This window comes from Prionailurus bengalensis, chromosome F2 (assembly GCF_016509475.1).
Source record: "Prionailurus bengalensis isolate Pbe53 chromosome F2, Fcat_Pben_1.1_paternal_pri, whole genome shotgun sequence".
In the NCBI taxonomy this organism is placed as follows: domain Eukaryota; kingdom Metazoa; phylum Chordata; class Mammalia; order Carnivora; family Felidae; genus Prionailurus; species Prionailurus bengalensis.
The window spans coordinates 61035486-61053157 of record NC_057353.1 but is presented as its reverse complement, the minus strand read 5'-3'; the positions used below and the strand labels follow the sequence as shown (position 1 = coordinate 61053157).

Below are 17672 nucleotides of genomic sequence, written 5' to 3'. Positions count from 1 at the left end.
GTAGTTAAACCATGTGCTTCTCCTTTCTCTCAGTTGGAAACTATTACTGTAAATTTTCTCTCTGATCATATAGAGAAGTGAATAGAATAGGTCAGTGATGCTGAAAAGAGATGGTAGTTTCTCTTAGTTGGAGCACTGTGCTTCTGTTGATGCTGTATGAAATTGCATTGACTCTTTGGCCAGGCATATCAAGCTGCTGTGCTGTTTGGTTACATTGCCCTCCTACCCCCCATCCCTTTATAGTTCATTATTATTAGCGTTAAGTCAGTGTTACAGTATAAGTTATTTTTGAACTGTGATAACTCATTTTCAATTATAATAATAATTTTTTCACATCCCAGTTTTATTTGTAAAAGGAAATAAAGTTGTTTTGGCTTGGCTTCTTTGTGAAACTGCTGGGTACTTGTCAGCAACACTCCTTTTTGCACACACGAGCACCAGCTGTTTAGGAATCAGCTCTGGAGTTTGTCCAAACATCTACATTAAGCTTCGCAGTCTTGTAGCATCTCTCATTTACTTTGATTTCAACAGTGATTCAGCGATCTCATTAATAGGATTAAGTATCTACAACCTAGGCAACCTAGACAAGTTGGTAGGTGTGTTTATAATAACTTTTTATTAGTTTTCTTTATCCCTTCTTGGTCATCTGTGTTTCTTTTTTAAGTGTGACAATAATTGTAGCCAAGAGGTAAGTTGAATAGGAGTTAAATAGTTCTCCTTTTTTTTTTTTTTGATTTTTAATGTTTATTTTTGAGAGAGAGAGAGCACGCACATGAGCAGGGGAGGGGCAGAGAGAGACACACACACACATAGAATCAGCTTCAGGCTCTGAGCTGTCAGTACAGCTGGGGCTCGACCCTAGGAACCATGAGATCATGACCTGAGCCGAAGTCAGATGCTTAACCAGCTGAGCCACCCAGGAGCCCCATAGTTCTGCTTTTTTTTTTTTTTTGACAAAAATCAATAATATTGATCATTTATTACATGTCAGACCCTGTGTGAAGTATTTACTATACATTATCTCATTCCTAATGGTGTCAGTATTGCTTTGGACAGCTCCATGTTGCAAATTAGAAATCAAAGACTTAGGAAGAATAAATAGCTTTTGCAACGTGACAGCCAGTAAGTGTTGGAGCTGGAACTCCTACCCATACCTGCACAACTCTCAAAGCTCATTTTGTGCCTTTTAAGTAGAGAGGTCTTTTCTAAAGGAATGTGTAAAATTGTGCACTTTCTTCATTTCATACTCTTGAAGGTCTTAATCAGTTGAGGTTCTTCCACATTAAATTCTTTTCCCTCCTAGGGCGCCTGGGTGTCTCATTCGGTTGAGCATCTGACTTCGGCTCAGGTCATGATCTCACGGTTTGTGAGTTCGAGCCCCACGTTGGGCTCTGTGCTGACAGCTCAGAGCCTGGAGCCTGCTTGGATTCTGTGTCTCCCTCTCTCTGTGCCCCTCCTCCACTTGTGCTCTGTCTCTATCTCTCAAAAATGAATAAATGTAAAAAAAAAAAAATAATAATAAAAAAAAACCTCTTCTCCCTCCTGCTTGTGATCCTTAAGAGGTCTGGATCTTGTTGATATAGTACCTTTATGGGGTCTGTTCATCACAAAGTCTATGACTAATCCATTGTTTTAATTACTGAATTATTGCTATGAACATAAGTCTCCTTGTGATTAAAGTTAAAATACACAGCTTTGGAGTTTGACTTGGTTTAAATCTTGGCTCTTCCACTTCCTGGATGTGTGACCTTTAGCTATTTCTATTTTTGTATTCTTATTTGTAAAGTGATTATAGTCCTTTCTCCTAACATAATTGTGGGAATTACTTTCTAGGAGTTATTATTAACGATTACTGATACTGTGAACCTTTAAATTAATTGCCTGTCTAACCTTGCATTGTTACCTCTTTATCTTTTTGGAAATGTTAAAGGAGAGAGTAATGCAGGAGCCAGTATTCTATTAGAGGTTATTTGGTATATCCTTCTGGTTGAGGAAAATTAGGTAGTGCTGGAGTCTGGGTTCTCTTTGATTTTTCTGTTACCAAACAGATCCTTCTTGGATACATGTTCCCATTGTTGCTTCCCTTGACTTAATGAGATGTTTTGTTCAGGAACCATCTTGAGAATTTAAGAAATTGTCAAGGGAATGGCCTGCTTTCAGGTTTTCAGGTAATTGAGGACTTTATCTCTATGTTATTGATGGTTTTATCATCTGTGTCAGGAAATTATCCTCCTGTTAACAGAAGTTAATAGGATCACTTCCTCTATAATGACCTTGAATTGAGGTGATACTGTTTGAAGCTGCTCCTGGATCCCAGACCTTTCGGAGCCATGACCTGAAGTCAAAAATGGACATTTTGGACATGTCTTCAGACTCCAGGAGTTTCAGGTGTATGTACGTTTAGATTATGTGAGCTTATTATTTGTGTCAGAGTAAGAATTGATTTGTAAGAAAATTGGTTCTATTATATAATTCTGTGTTTTTTGCAAACCTACTTGTATGGTTCATTTTTTTTCCCTTGAAATAAAGGAAATAAAAACTGTAAGGATGATTTTTGAAAAAAGTTTTTTAATGTTTTTTAATTTTTGAGACAGAGAGAGACAGAGCATGAACGGGGGAGGGGCAGAGAGAGGGAGACACAGAGTCTGAAGCAGGCTCCAGGCTCTGAGCTAGCAGCACCGAGCCCAATGCGGGGTTAGAACTCACGGACCGTGAGATCATGACCTGAGCCGAAGTCGGATGCTTAACCGACTAAGCCACCCAGGCACTCCTGTAAGGATGATTTTTCAGCTCACTTCTGTATTTTCTTTTAGGTGGTATTAAAAATAATCAAACATTATCAAGAAGAAGGACAAGGAACTGAAGTGGTTCAGGGAGTGCTTTTGGGCTTGGTTGTAGAAGATCGTCTTGAAATTACCAACTGCTTTCCTTTCCCTCAACACACAGAAGATGATGCTGACTTTGATGAAGGTAAGAGTACTCATTTCAAAAATCTTTGCAGTGCACACAAATGATTTTTAACACATTTCTCACCATAACCTTTCATTATCTCTTACTGGGAGTCTATCAGGCCAGTCTAGTTCACTTGATTTCAGAGTTTCTTGAAAAAATTAGGCAAATTTGGGGCACCTGGGTGGCTCAGTCGGTTAAGCATTCAACTTCTGCTCAGGTCATGATCTCATGGTTCGAGCCCCAAATTGGTCTCTGTGCTGACAGCTCGGAGCCTGGAGCCTGCTTCGGATTCTGTGTCTCCCTCTCCCTCTGCCCGTCCCCCACTCATGCTTTTTCTCACTGAAAAATAAATAAACATTAACAGATTATGCAAATTCTTTGAAATGAGGATTTATATCAAAAGATTCATTAGTTTGGCCTTATTTGTAATTTGAGATTCCGATTTTAGTAATTTGGGTAGAAACTGTGTTGTTGTTAAACTTTCCCATTATGAAATCAGCTTGCAAATAACTTACATCGTGAAGGGCAAGGATCATCATTATGTGTCCAGTATCCATTTTCTTCTGTAGTATTTTGATTTAATGTTTGAGAAGATGAACTTAGCTATCTATTTCAGAAAGAAGATACTCCTTAAGCATTTCAGGAGGTTTTTGGGGTTTTTTTGGTGCTACAGGTATAATAGCTTTGTTAGCAAAAGCCAGTAGTAGATAAAACTTACACCAAAGGCCAAGGTCAATAACCTGAAAGATTAAAAAAAAAATCTAGTTGAAAGTAATTTCTCACTTGTCTCAACACTCAGGGATCATTTTCTACATAACTTTTTTTTATTATGATAAGAACAAGTAGTAAAATTTACCATTTTGAGTATATAGAGTGTTAACTATGCGCAGGTGTCATGGAACAGATCTGTAGAACTTTTTCATCTTGGAAAAACTAAAACTCTATATTCGTGGACCAATTGCTCTTTCCCCCTTTGCCAGCCTCTGGCAACCATCCTTCTGCTTTCTGTTTCTGAGAGTTTGACTTCTTTATATCTCATATAAGTGAAATTAGCAGTATTTGGCTTTTGGCTTTTTTGAGACTGATTTATCTCACATAACTTAATGTTCTCCAGGTTCGTGCATGTTATAGCATATGACAGGATATCATTTTTTAAGGCTGAGTAATATTCTATTGTATGTAATACCACTTTTTCTTTATCCATTCAACTGTTGATAAATAGATTGTTTCTGCGTCTTGACTTTTTTGAATAATGCTCAGCTATCTCTTCAGGGTCTTGTTTTCAGTTCTCTTGGATATATTCCCAGAAGTGGGATTTGGTGGATCATATATTAATTCTATATTTAATTTTTTGAGGAACTTCCATACTGCCTTTTAAGTGGTGACACCAGTTTACATTCTCCACCAATAGTTTGCAGGGGTTGCAACGTCTTCACATTCTCACCAACATTTGTTATTTTCTGGTTATTTATTTTTTTGATGGTGATAGCAACTGTACTAACAGATGTGAGGTGATATTGTGGTTTTGATTTTCATTTCCCTTATAGCGATGTTGAGTATCTTTTATATGCTTATTGTCTGTATGTATTCTTTGAAGAAATGTCTATTAAGATATGTTGTCCATTTTTAAGGATTGTTGTTCAGTTGAAGAAGTTCTTTGTATATTCTGGATATTAACCCCTTATCATATGTATGATTTGCAGACATTTTCTTCCATTCCATAGGTTACTTTTTACTTTTTCACTCTATTGATTTGTTTCCTCTGCTGAAGCTTTTTAGTTTGATGTAATCCATATTGTCTGTTTTTGCTTTTGTTGCTGGTACTTTTGGTATAACATCCAAGAGATTATTGTCAAGACCAGTGTTAGGAAGCTCCTTCCTTATAATGTCTTCTAGGAATTTTATGCTAGTACCATTCTGCTTTGATTACTGTTGCTTTGTAATATGTTTTGAAATCAAGATGTGTGAGGCATCCAGCTTTGTTTTTCTTTCTCAAGATTTTGGCTATTTAAGGTCCTTTGAAATTTCATATGAATTTAGTATTTTTTTTTTCCTATTTCCATAAAAATACCATTGGGATTTTGGTAGGGATTACATTGAATCTGTAATGTCAGTTTGAGTAGTACATTTTAACAATATTAAATCTTCCTAGCTATGAATAAATGCCTTTCCATTTATTTGTATTGTCTTAACTTTCTTCCAACTGTTTTATAGTTATCAGTGTACAAGTTATTCCCAATTGTTTTTATTCATTTTGATGCTGTTGTGAAATTTTTAAACAATTTCCTTTTTGTCATTTTTTTCTATGTAACTTTAAACTGATGACTTTTCACTTGGATAAAATGTTATGTAACATTTCACATACTCATGGTACCTTGAAGATATTAATAGACACCAAATATAACCTTGCTAAGGTTAGTACCTTGATATTGCAATTTGGTCAACAAAAATCCTTTTTTTCATTAAAGTAATACCTTTAGAAACCAACCAAGGCTATTTTATTCTAGGCACTTGAGTATTTGTGCAGTATGTGTCTTTTTTTTTTTTTTTTTTAAAGCTGACTGAGCTTTCCGTGCTTCATCTGAACTACTATAAAATACTGGATTACGGCTGGAGATTCTCTGCAGTAGTAGATATCTCAGTTCCTCTCTTTACCAGCATATCTGGAGGGTGCTTAATTACATTGCAGTCATAACTTTTTATTTTTTTATTTTTAATTATGTTTATTTATTTAGAGAGAGAGAGAGAGAGAGAGAGAATGCACGTGCATGCAAGCTCCAGGGAGGGGCAGAGAGAGAGGAGGGAGAGAATCCCAAGCAGATTCTGAGTTGTCATTATGGAGCCCGATTTGGGGCTTGAACCCATGAACCATGAGATCATGGCCTGAATTAAGATCAAGAGTTGGATGTTTAACTGAGTCACCCAGGCTCTCCTACAGTAATAACTCTTTTAGAGCTGGAAGACCAGGGGAGAAGACAAAAGGATTGTTAACATAGTTTTTTTTGGTTTGCAAGTGAGGAGTCTGAGAGGTTCACTTGAAGTGACATACTCAAGTTACTGTGTTAGTGGCACAATTGGGAATAGAATCCATTCCTGCAGAGTTTATATTGTCACATAGTTTTCTCAGGTAATTTATTTTGTCTTATAAAATTCTCAGTTTTATGTGCAAGGAATAATCAGTGCAATTATGGTAGATAGAACAAAGCAAAATATATTATTAATTTTAGATCTTGATCATTGGATGCTGACTTCTCTTATGGGCTTTCAGGTAATTGACCAATATGCTAGTTCATTAACATGTACTTTAAGAAGCTCATTAAAAGTTATGTTAACAACCTGGAGATAAGAAATTTCAATTTAGCGTCAAATAATAAAAAATTTGTTGGGAATTGTGTGCTGTGTACTGTATGTACATTGCCTGTAATTAGTTGTTACTCTGCACATTTGAAGGTTTTATCAGTCTCATTTTCTAAATTAGGAAACTGATGCTCAGTAAGACAAAGAACTTGTCCAAAATCATTTAACTGGGAATTTATAGAATAGGGATTGAAATCTTTGGCTGTCTGGTTCCAAGTCTCATGATTTTCCTGCTATATGTTGTTGCTTTTGGACACTTAGTGAAGTGGAAGCCAGTGATTAAAAGGGTGTAGAGTGGGGAGCATCATTACTTTATGTCTGAAATCTGCTTTTTGGATAAAACAATTAAATTTGTTTTTCTTGATTTATCTTTAGAAGCTGGTAGGATTTGCCATTTTTCTTATATGTATGAAAAATCTTAAGATAATACTTTATATTTCTGCCTAGTCTTGTATAGGCAGTCTTGAATTTTAGGTTCTCTCACATAATTCATTTAATTATCTGAATAGGCATTAGTATGTAGTCACCATTAGATTTTTATCATACCTAGATACAAGCTAAGTTTTTTCATTATATGGATGTGTCTTGGAATAGAATTGTCCTGAGTATTGATTATTTTAAATCTTTAAATCTTTCTAAACATCCATTGTTTTCCTTCTGTTGTTGTTATTTTTTGCCTACTAAAACTAATATCTAGGGAAAGATCTTTTCTTCTGCGCTTCACCCTTTGGAAGTAAAGTACTCACAAAATATTTCATAATTTTAATGGTTGCATATTTTGAGTTGCTTAGGTGTTTGTTTGTTTCTGTGTTTTTATTTGGTGCCTTATGTAAAGTGGAGAGTTTTAATCTGTGGTCTAATGTGAAATGTTTTAAATTAGGGGCTGGCAAGCTACAATCTGTGGGCCTGCTTTTGCATGTAAAGTTTTATTGGAACACTGCCATGCCCATTCATTTATGTATTTTCTTCTGTGGCTGTGTTCCTGCTACAGTGGCATAGTTGGGTAGTTGTGACAGAGACCATATGGGCACCAAACCTGAATTTTTTTTTAAACTGTTTGGCCCCTTAAGAAAGTCTGACCACTTCCTTCATACACACACACACACACACACACACACACGAATATATATTCATTCATATACGTGTGTATATATGTACATATACACACCCATGTGCATCATATATGAATATATAGTCGCATATATTCATGCATATGTATATGTATACATATATACACACATACATATACACACATACTTTGTTATTTTTTTCTGTCATAAGGTTAAAGAATAAGGTAGTAAATAGTACTCTCTTTCCATCATAAATAGATGACTTTTTTTTGTTGCTTATTCCTTCTAGATACTGCTCTTAACATTGACTCTTAAGTCTAGAATGTATTATGAGCACTGTAATAAAAATGTTGATGGGGTGCCTGGGTGGCTCAGTTGGTTAGGTGGCTGACTTCAGCTCAGGTCATGATCTCATGGTTCATGGGTTCAAGCCCCGTGTCGGGCTCTGTGCTGACAGCTCGGAGCCTGGAGCCTGCTTTGGAATCTGTGACTCCCCACCTCTCTCTGTCCCCTTCCCAGCTCATGCTCTGTCTCTCAAAAAATAAATAAACGTTAAAAGAATTAAACAAACAAACAAACGTTGATATTACTAGGTATTTGTTTGTGCATCTGGAAAGTATCAGAAAATGTAGTGTTTCCTTTATTTTAACGCAGAGTACTCCCCCCCCGCCATACCGAGCTCTTGGTGTTTAGGGGAACTGTGTATAGATACTGGGAAGAAAGACATTCAGTTCACGGTTGTAGACTTGTGAATCAGGTACAGGTTTCCGCGAAAGTGGAGTGTTTCTGTGAAACCTTTGTCACAAAACGAAGAAGCGGTTACCATTAATTTATATGGAAAAAATTTTGAGCATTCCCAGACCCCAAAAATAACCTCTCTTAGGCTTTTCTGATACCTGTATCAGAAAAGGCTTTTCTGATCTGTATCCTTGCTAATGGATACACAGAATAAATGAAGATGAAGCACAGATGCTCACACAATTCTAAGCCATGGCGACTTGGTGCTTGGGGAGGATTGGCGGGGCCACTCTCACTGCTTGCCTTGTATGCTGCCTCTAACAATTCACTGCGAAACAAATACTGAAAGTTGTTTTCACTTTTCGCCATTTTTTGTAAAAGTGGAAATTCTCTTTGGATTTCTTTCATTCAGTCTTTTGTAAAAGTGAAGTGGTGTACTGTCTGGAACTGTGAACTTCCAAAAGCAGGGTATGCCGGTGTTACGGAAAGGTAATGAATGGTATGAGGCCAGAAAACTTGGGTGGGAACCTCAGCTCTATAGAGATCTGTGTGACGCTGAGTGACTTTAGTTCTGAACTAGTTTTTTCCTGACTGTGTACTATCTTTTAGCACATATTAATTGCTCACTTATTGAGTACTAGAAACATAGCTGAAGGATAATTTCTTTATGAGATTATGAGATTAATGCCACCTTGGATTATGTTACAGTAGCATGATTGAAAACCAAGAAAACTTGTGGCATGAAGTTTTTCTTTTTTGTTTCTTTCCATGAATTCACCTTTTTTTTTCACATGTGATAACTTTTCCTTTAAGTGGCTTAAATCTTGATATACTTCTATATTACAGGATTAACTTTCTAGTTAAAAGTGAGGTAACTCACTCTCACCAGAGAACATAAGCTTTTTAAAAATTGAGTGGAAAGGCTCATATTAAAATTCCCATTAGGGGGCACTATTATCAAGCTTAGGAGAACTGGAGACTAATTTGTTTTCTTAGACATGCAACCCAAGGCTTGCTAAAAGGGAAAAATATTTTCATCTGATAAGATTCAGATACTGTTTTATACAACCGAATTCCTTAAATATGTTATAAAGTGCACTGAATTAAACACAGATCCAATAACTCACTGTCTTGTTTTTCAGCCGACTAAATCAGTTTAATATTGCAGGTGATATAAGAAGCTTACTTTTTTTCTGCTTCAGAGCCAAATCCATAATTTTCATATTTGGAGTGGACAACTTTTTTATTTTGCTCTCTTTAAGTCCAAAGGATGATCCTTGGACTTCAAATAAGTTTCTTTCAAAAGCGAAGCATGAAGACTGTTGTACTACTAAAATGCAGTTCGGGGAATGAAATGATGCCTAATTTACTCAGATAGTATGAACATGTGCAGCCTGCATAATTTCTGAAGTAATTCCACACATTGACGTGATATTATATACACACAGATAGCTTATAGCTTTTTTGTTCATTTTCAGGTACTTGAAAATTATTTTTTATTACTCATGTTTGGTGTTAGAGCAAGAAATATTGCTTTAGACTGTTACACATAATTATTTTGTTATCATTAGCCTCCAAAAGAAAAGCAGTGGTGTAGAGTATTAAACAGACTTTTCAAAGGCTAAATAGGAATTGGCAAAAATGTAATTACAGTAAAATGCATTGGGAATAATTTTTCACTGCATAGGTAATATTTTTGTACCACTGGGTTCAGAGAGAGTAGGTTTTGTCTAACTACATTATTTGCAACACTTTCCACATAACTAAACCATAGTTTGCATTGGAGAAAATCTCTGTTTAATCACTTGCTTCCTGAACTCTCACCTTCCTTCTCTTTCTTCTTAGTTTGCCTGCAGCCCACACCCAGGGCAAAACTGCTTGAAATGTCCTCCATAATTACTGTTTTGGCTTTGTATTGCTTTTGAGTTCAGGGAAGAGTTGAGTCAGGGTAGAAAAAAACTTTCATCTTTTTTTTTTTTTTTTTTTAAATAAGATGGGGACATTGTGTGACAAGACTGATATTTATTATTTTGTATTATCTTCTGTCTGTGTGAATAATCAGTGATCATTGTGATCTGTTCGACAGATTCATTTTTTAAGAAACCCTATTTCTTTTACTGCATTTTTCCTAAGGAGCTTTCCTTGGTGCAGATCTGGGAAATATATACAGACAGTTTTGGAGGGTGTTTTGAAACTTATTGGAGAAGTAGGAGCATGTTTACTTCGTGACCTCAAATCATTAAGAGGTATCATAAAATGTTTCAAATATCTCAGGAAAAAAATTAGTTCTTAGTAATTCATTTCAGCATTTATTGAGCAAATTACATTGAATGGTTGGTGGAAAAGATCCAAAGATAGGAAATCCTGGTTACTGCTTTGAAAGATTTTAAGTGGGAGAGAAATATGTAAAGAATTGTGAAACAGAATTGATGAGTCTAGAGTGAGGAATGACAAAAAGTGATGGGAACACTCAGATATGAGTTACTAATTCCTTTTGGGGGATGACTTAACAGGAGAGGTGAAGCTTGATTTTGTAGATGGGTGTTGCTTGTATTTTAAGTAATTTTTAAGGAAGTTAATGTCTTGTGAATTTGTTCTAATTATTGACATTTCTGGGCCCTCATAAATAACACAAGCATCTCTAGAAATAAAGAACAAATTATTTAGTAGGTATTCAGCTTGGCATCTTTATTGTTCAGTGACAGTTATGTTGCTTGACAATATTTTTCAAATTTTGTTGCTGATTCTATATCCAGGTATAGAAGCTGTTTTTGACATCTAGACTCTTCTGATACATAAAGGATGCCTGATGATAATTTCGTGCCATGTTTATAGAAATCTGGGACCCATGCTGCGCTTAGCTCTATTTAAAATAGTAAATGTTTAAATGTGCTATTTAATGAATTTTAAATATTTAATAAAAAAATTTCATGGATGTTTCATTTTAAATGAAACTAGGTATAGGTAGGTAACTAGAGAGAATCTATACACTGAATTATGATATAATTCTCCTGGGTACTCATCTCTTTGTTGTTATTCATGGTAGTATTTTGAAAATGTTAAACCATTCACATTTAATGGCTTATCACTGAATCTTCAGGGCAATGAACTTTAGGTTATTGCTTGCTTAAATTATTTTGATTGCTCAGAAAGCCTATGGTTTGTGATTTGAAACTAACTTGAGAATCTTACTTTATAGGTTTAGTCTTTGGTTTACTGAAGTGATTAGAATATGAGCCATACAATCCAGATATGAAGCCTCAATTCCAGTGTTTTTATGCCCTTTTTGTTCTTTTCGTTTGGATATTTCAAGATATTAAATATAAGAGGATAAGGTCTAGCTTCATTTTAAAAGTTTGACGAAATTTTGTTCATTTGTTTAATGTTTCAAAATTTAGGTTTTTTTCCCTTTTAAATGAGTTGAGGAACTCTTACGTATGGAAGGATATATACTATTGAAAATGTGGTCAAGGTAAAAGATTTTTCTGCTTAAAGAAATTAAAGTGCTTTACACTATACCCTCCCTTGGTCCCTAAAGTGTAAGTGCTATGGTTTGGAAAGGAGCCAAGTAAAACGTGTTCAAATTTTGTGCAGACTTAAAGTAATACTTTAAGATTTGAAAATTACAGATGGATACAGTACTTAAATAGTATTTAAAATTCCTAAGTTTCCCAAGTCTAAAAGTGTAATCCTTAAATTACTATTCCCAGTGGTTTACATTTTAATTAAATAAGAATTGTCTTACTTTTGAACCCAGCAACTTTAGGTATAGATATTTGAATTTATTACTGAACTTTAAGGTAGTAACCATTAAAAATGAACTGTTGGGCACTAATTAAAATGTCAAAAATCTACAGTTACAGTGTGTAACCAAAGATCCTTGCTCTTTCTATTTTTCCAAAAATTATCCTAAGCAACACAGTTCAGGCTTGCTTCCTATCTTGCCCAGAAGTGCTAACTAGCTTCCGGCCCCAATTAAATATATTATGCCTGATTTGCAAGTTTTATAGAATGATAGATTAATTATAATTAGATTTGATGTTTTGGTGCTAATGCTGAGTTTTCCAAACTGCCCTTTATATTAGAAGAGTGGTATCGTCATCATGCCGTGCTCTGTTTTACGTTTATCTGTGTAGGTGAAATTTTCATAATTTTCATACACCTTGAAACTTTTACTCTTCATGACTTACGTTATTACCACTTTCAGAGTGGTGTTTTCCTACCTTTATCTATTCCCACCTTGAGGGTTATTTGCTGCTGCTTTTTTTTTTTTAAAGTAGTAATTTTCACTGAATGCATTTAGATGCTTTCTGATATATTTGAAAACAAAGATAATCTTTATTTTGGCGTAAGTAACCATAATAGTATAAGTTTATAATGCAACCCTACATTTCCCCACTACCCTCACTCCCAGACACATTCACCCTTTGTTTTCTCTAATGTCGAACCTACAGACATTTTATTATACCGTATAGACAACCTTTCTTCCCTGCTTGATTGGTGAGAAGATCACAAAATTATTCCAGTGGTCTTTGCAGAAATATATCTGTCAAATGCCTGTTTTGTAGAATTGGATAGTGCTGACCTCAAAGAGGAAGTTTTTGATGGCAGGACCCCTCCACTAGCAGCAGTGGCTGTGGGAGTCCGGCAGCACAGAGGCGTAGGTGGGGCTCTTTGGGCTTGCAGCAGCCTGCCGAGGAGAACCCAGCAGGCAGCAGCAGCCGTGTCCGCAAGCCCCTGGGGCTTCCAGGCTCCTCTGCTCTCACTTTACCTTCTCCTTTATATGTCTTTATCCCTTTGTTATTCATTCATCAAATCAGTATTGCGTTGGGAACTATGTGCCAGGCATGTCCGCTGGCTGTTGTGTACTTCTGCTAAGCATGTTTTCTGAAGTGATCATTGTTTAAAGAATTTAACTGTTCTAAGCGGTATGTTTGACTTGAAGCATGGGAAGATTTGTTAGCACGTTGTTTTAGGGAATTGGATTATTCGTATAAAGTCTAGATTATGTTACTATTCGGGTGAAAGTATCCAGAAGATATTTTTGTGTAGTTGGAGAATGACTTGGGTTTACAAGTATGTATCTGCAAATCTGTACATCTCCAAGTTTGCAACTCAGAGATTCTGTTGCTTTGTTACAGTAATTTTGTTCCTAAAAGTGTATAAGTCATCATGTATTTTTTACTTTCATAGTGGAAATATATATATATATATTTTTAAATCTCAGTAGTGACTCCCAAGATTTTAGATGAAAGTTTTTCTGTCAATAATTTTAATCTATAAATAAATGTATGTGGTTTTAAAAGTCTGTTACCGAGACTCTTTTGGTAATGTGAGTTACTTCTCCTTAGTTTTAAAATTTCTTCTTCTCCTATCACTCCCATCACGACTCCTGTCCTGAAAATATAGTAAGTTAAGACAAAACACTAAAAAAATTTAGTACTAGAAGAGAGTGAAGGGCTTTATGAAGAGAATTAACCATTTTCTGTGATGATCACAGGAGGAATGGGATGGTGTGGACATAATGTGAAATATTAAGATCGCTGTAAGCCGTATCTGGGTTGTTTCTGTGCTCCTTTAGGAGATATTTGACATAACTAACAGTGAGACTATGTTGTTTTGTCAGAATCCAGGCTTGAATTTCTTTCACATTGTCTGTTTGTCCTGCTGGGAGCCTGGTAAAAAATAAGTAGCCAGTTTCACATATGTGGAAATGATGTGTGCACACATAAATACCATTATAGTCTTAGTTGAGAGAATTCCTAAAATCATTTATAGACAGATCTTGCAAACTTTTCTGAAGGAGATAAAAGGAAGGGCATTCAGACTGAGTTCTGGCTAAAGTTTTGGTAAAGTTGTGGCTTACTACTAATTGCAGTCATGGGTCTCTCTAGCCTCAGTTTTCCCATTTGCAGACTGGATCACAACAGGAACTTTTGTAATTCTTTTAACAGATGAGAAACCGAGACTCAGACCCAACTCTAAAATTAGTGGCAAATTCAGAACTAGAAACCCCAAAATGAAATGTGTAATCCGCTGCAATTTGGGAGTGTTGTCAGCAATCTGAGTATTTTGTCAAAATCACTATGAATGAATGATATAGGTGCCTGCAATTGTGACTTGTAAGCATGATGTATTTACTTAAAAGTTTACTTCTTGGTGTTACCAGTTAATGTTAACACTACTGGAATCAAATGATTGTTGAATTTAACACTAAACATCAGAGTTTCCCAAGTTTGTGTTCGTATACTCAGTATTAAATAAAAATAAAGGGCAGTTCTAATCTTCAGGTCAACAGAAAGTTAATGGTGGTTTGATATATCCACTCAGCTCGGACACTGGAAACCCATTTATCCACTCAGCTCGGACACTGGAAACCCATTTATCCACTCAGCTCGGACACTGGAAACCCATTTAAATACTGAAAGTACAACTTCTAATCTTTTGTTACATGGAATGAAGAAAGTAAGTATAGATTAATCTGGGTAGATTAAGGGACGCAAATGTGTTCTTATGAAATGCCACTGAATGCACTTACAAACAATAGGTTGAATAGATAGTTTAATTTGACTTAGGAAATCAGTGTTGACTGACACAGGAAAACTTTCTAGAATACATTGCTTCTTTGCAGATGACTTAAACAGACAGGAGTGATAAAGACTGTCATGTGAATTTCCTTCTTTACTGAGTACACAGCATTGTTAAGTGGTATATTGTGCGATGTTTCCAATCTGCTGTAACTGCCATCTGCACAAGTGGAATGAAAGACAAGAGAACATGGAAAGGAAATGGATCAGTTAGTTGTAAGGAATCTGTGTGGACGCTGGGTGCCACTCATGAAACACTGAGCAGTTAGTGGTTTTCCTTTGTAACCAGTGCAACTAGCTGTCTGTAAACTGGAGTTGTGCACCACGTGCAGCTCTCACAGTTCACCTTTTGGATGTCCTGGTGTGCACCTGTGGTTGAGAGCAACTAGGAAATCCAGGGACTGTAACTGCGCTCATGCTACCCTTTTCTTATTCTTTATCTTTGGATGTAATCTTTTTGCTGCTTTGGTGTTTGGTACCACTGTTGAGGTAGATGTAATAATCCTAGAATGTTTACTGTACCTAAATGGAATTTTTTTAGAAACAAATTATGCTGTAAGACATGTTTCCTGAGAAACATTTAAGTACTTTTGAAAAAAGTAAGACCTATAGATAAGAAAACAGCTTCAAAATCTTACAAGTTATAAGCAACAGAGAACCATGTGAATGATGGAGAGGTTTTGTATGGGTGAGAGGAACTGACTGGTAGAATCTAACCTGTGTGCCTATGTAAGTGGATAAATCTCTTATTTGAATCTGAGGTTTATAACTTGTAAACAGTTCTTTTTATGTCTGTATGGTTACCTTTTTGATGTAAACATGTGAGCTCTTATAGTTAGTTATGAGTCATCTGGTACCTACTTAGGAATTAACATATACTTATATAGATGACTAATAATACAAAGCCACCGTGGTTTCTGTGGTTCTGTGGAACCAACCATGGTTCCAGTTCTAAAACATTTAAAATGAGACTGCTGTCTCTTTTTAAATTTTTTTGGACAAAGAGTTGTCTTATCAGAAAACGGCACTAACTTAAGCAGATCCATAACTGGGGGGGGATTAATAACAGAAAGTTTTTGTTGACACCAGGAAGTAGATTAAATAGTGCAGTTGTGGTAATGAGTACCATATATGATAAGCCTGAGCCACCTGGGTTTTATTAGGCTGCTTGATACTTTGATCACAATATTATTTCAAGGCTTGTCTATTTAAATTGCTCAGGTTTCTTGTCATCTTTGTGATTTAGACCATAATTTCTTTCACTGTGAAGAGATTTTTTTTTTTTTTTAAAGAAAGACTACTCAAGCCAAAATTGTAGGGAAGTGCAAGTTCACCAGCTAAGCAAGCTATAGAATGAGAAAACCTGTTAAACATAAGATTAAAAGCTTAAAAGTATAGCAGTTGAATATCAGGTTCATCTGACCTTGCTTTTCTTTAGCTTTTTGCTTGGATCATAATTACACTTTTGTTTGTCATATATGGTAGTGGAGTATTATAAGGACATTTGGCATAATTCAATTAATTATTGTTTGGTATAAATATGTGCATTTAAAATACATGTTTCATGCTTTGAGAATGTGGTACTGCTATCGGTTTTCCTTAGATGATAGTAAGTGGTTTTGATGAACATCTTTGAGAATTTATGGAAAGATTTTAACTACTTCACCCAAATGAATGAATTATATAATAATCACAGAATTTAATTTGTTTGATAAATTATCTTGTTTTGTCTTTGAACTTGAAATTTTAAACTTTATAGTCTGATACAGATGAAAGAAATTTTTCGTCATCACAATCAACAGACTTTCCATCTACTAATTTTCTTTACCATAGAAATAGTCTTTCATAGGTATTTAGTGGTATCTTTCTTTTGTATTTAAGCAAATATTTTGGCTTGGGAAAATAAATACTCATTTTGACTAGTAAAGGGAAAGGACAGGGATGATACAGTAATTTAAGATATTGTTGTTCTTAGCTTCATATAGAATAATAATTATTAAGTACCATTTTGGAAATTTACATTTAAAATGCTTTATATGTGTATTCATTAATTTTCACTGTTTGCTTTTTGAATACCCTTAACTGTTGTAATTTGGCTTGAAGTTTCCATGTCCCAGTGTAACTTTTAAGCCTGGCTAAGGGCACTTAAGAATATAATGGTCTTCTTTTAATATATCTGATTTGCCTTTGGCAGTGAAAGGAGTATATGGAAGTGGCAATTAACAGCCTTTTTCTTTTCCTTGATAAGACAAAGGAGCAAAGTATTAAAAATAGGAAAAAGATGTGAACGTAGGAAGAGTTGCTTACCAGGAGTTTGTAACATTCTTATTTTTGGAAAATAAGGGAGGTACTTGTAAGTTTTAAGGATATGTGACTCATTGATTTGGGAAAGGTGAACTCATCTAAGAAGCAGAGAGGCAGGAAGAGGCATGTGATAACAGGCTTAGAAAAATGAGAAGGTCTGTCAATTAGAGCAAAAACTTATTTCAGGGCAATAGTATGAAATAATAGATAGGGTCAGATTATGAAAGACTGAATGCTTGAAAAAGAAGCATAGACATGAAGCAGCTGTTACTCATTCTAGGTTCCCCAGCAGAGGTAAGATAGTATAAAATCAATATTTTATGGCTTGAGGCAGGAAAAACAGATGGATAATGAGGGTTTGAATGAAATATGGGCAGTAGCAGTAAGAATGGAAAAGTGAATACTAAAGAGATGGAAGAAATGGCAAATGATTGAGATCAAGAGTATACACACATTTTGAGGATTTGACTTCAGGTACCAAATAACTTTAATATCTGACATATTCTAGAACTAAATTTCTTATCGTCATCCCTTTCCTTCTTGCATAGTTTGTAAAAAGCACTAGTTCTGTGATAATGGTACGTTTGACAGAGCAGATGGGTATAGTAAATGTAAGCCGTTGTTAGCCAGCAGGGGGATTTCTGCTCTTATTATAATTATTATT

General features: G+C 35.3%; 1 protein-coding gene across 1 annotated transcript in view; it reads left to right on the top strand.

The window, feature by feature from the left end:
* Window positions 1-17672, top strand: part of EIF3H (eukaryotic translation initiation factor 3 subunit H) — a 98931-nt gene that overhangs the window by 19597 nt on the left and 61662 nt on the right. Inside the window, exon 2 of the mRNA XM_043601625.1 lies at window positions 2814-2970. Within this exon, the coding sequence (XP_043457560.1) occupies window positions 2814-2970 (157 nt within the window). The remainder of the gene's footprint in view (window positions 1-2813; window positions 2971-17672) is intronic.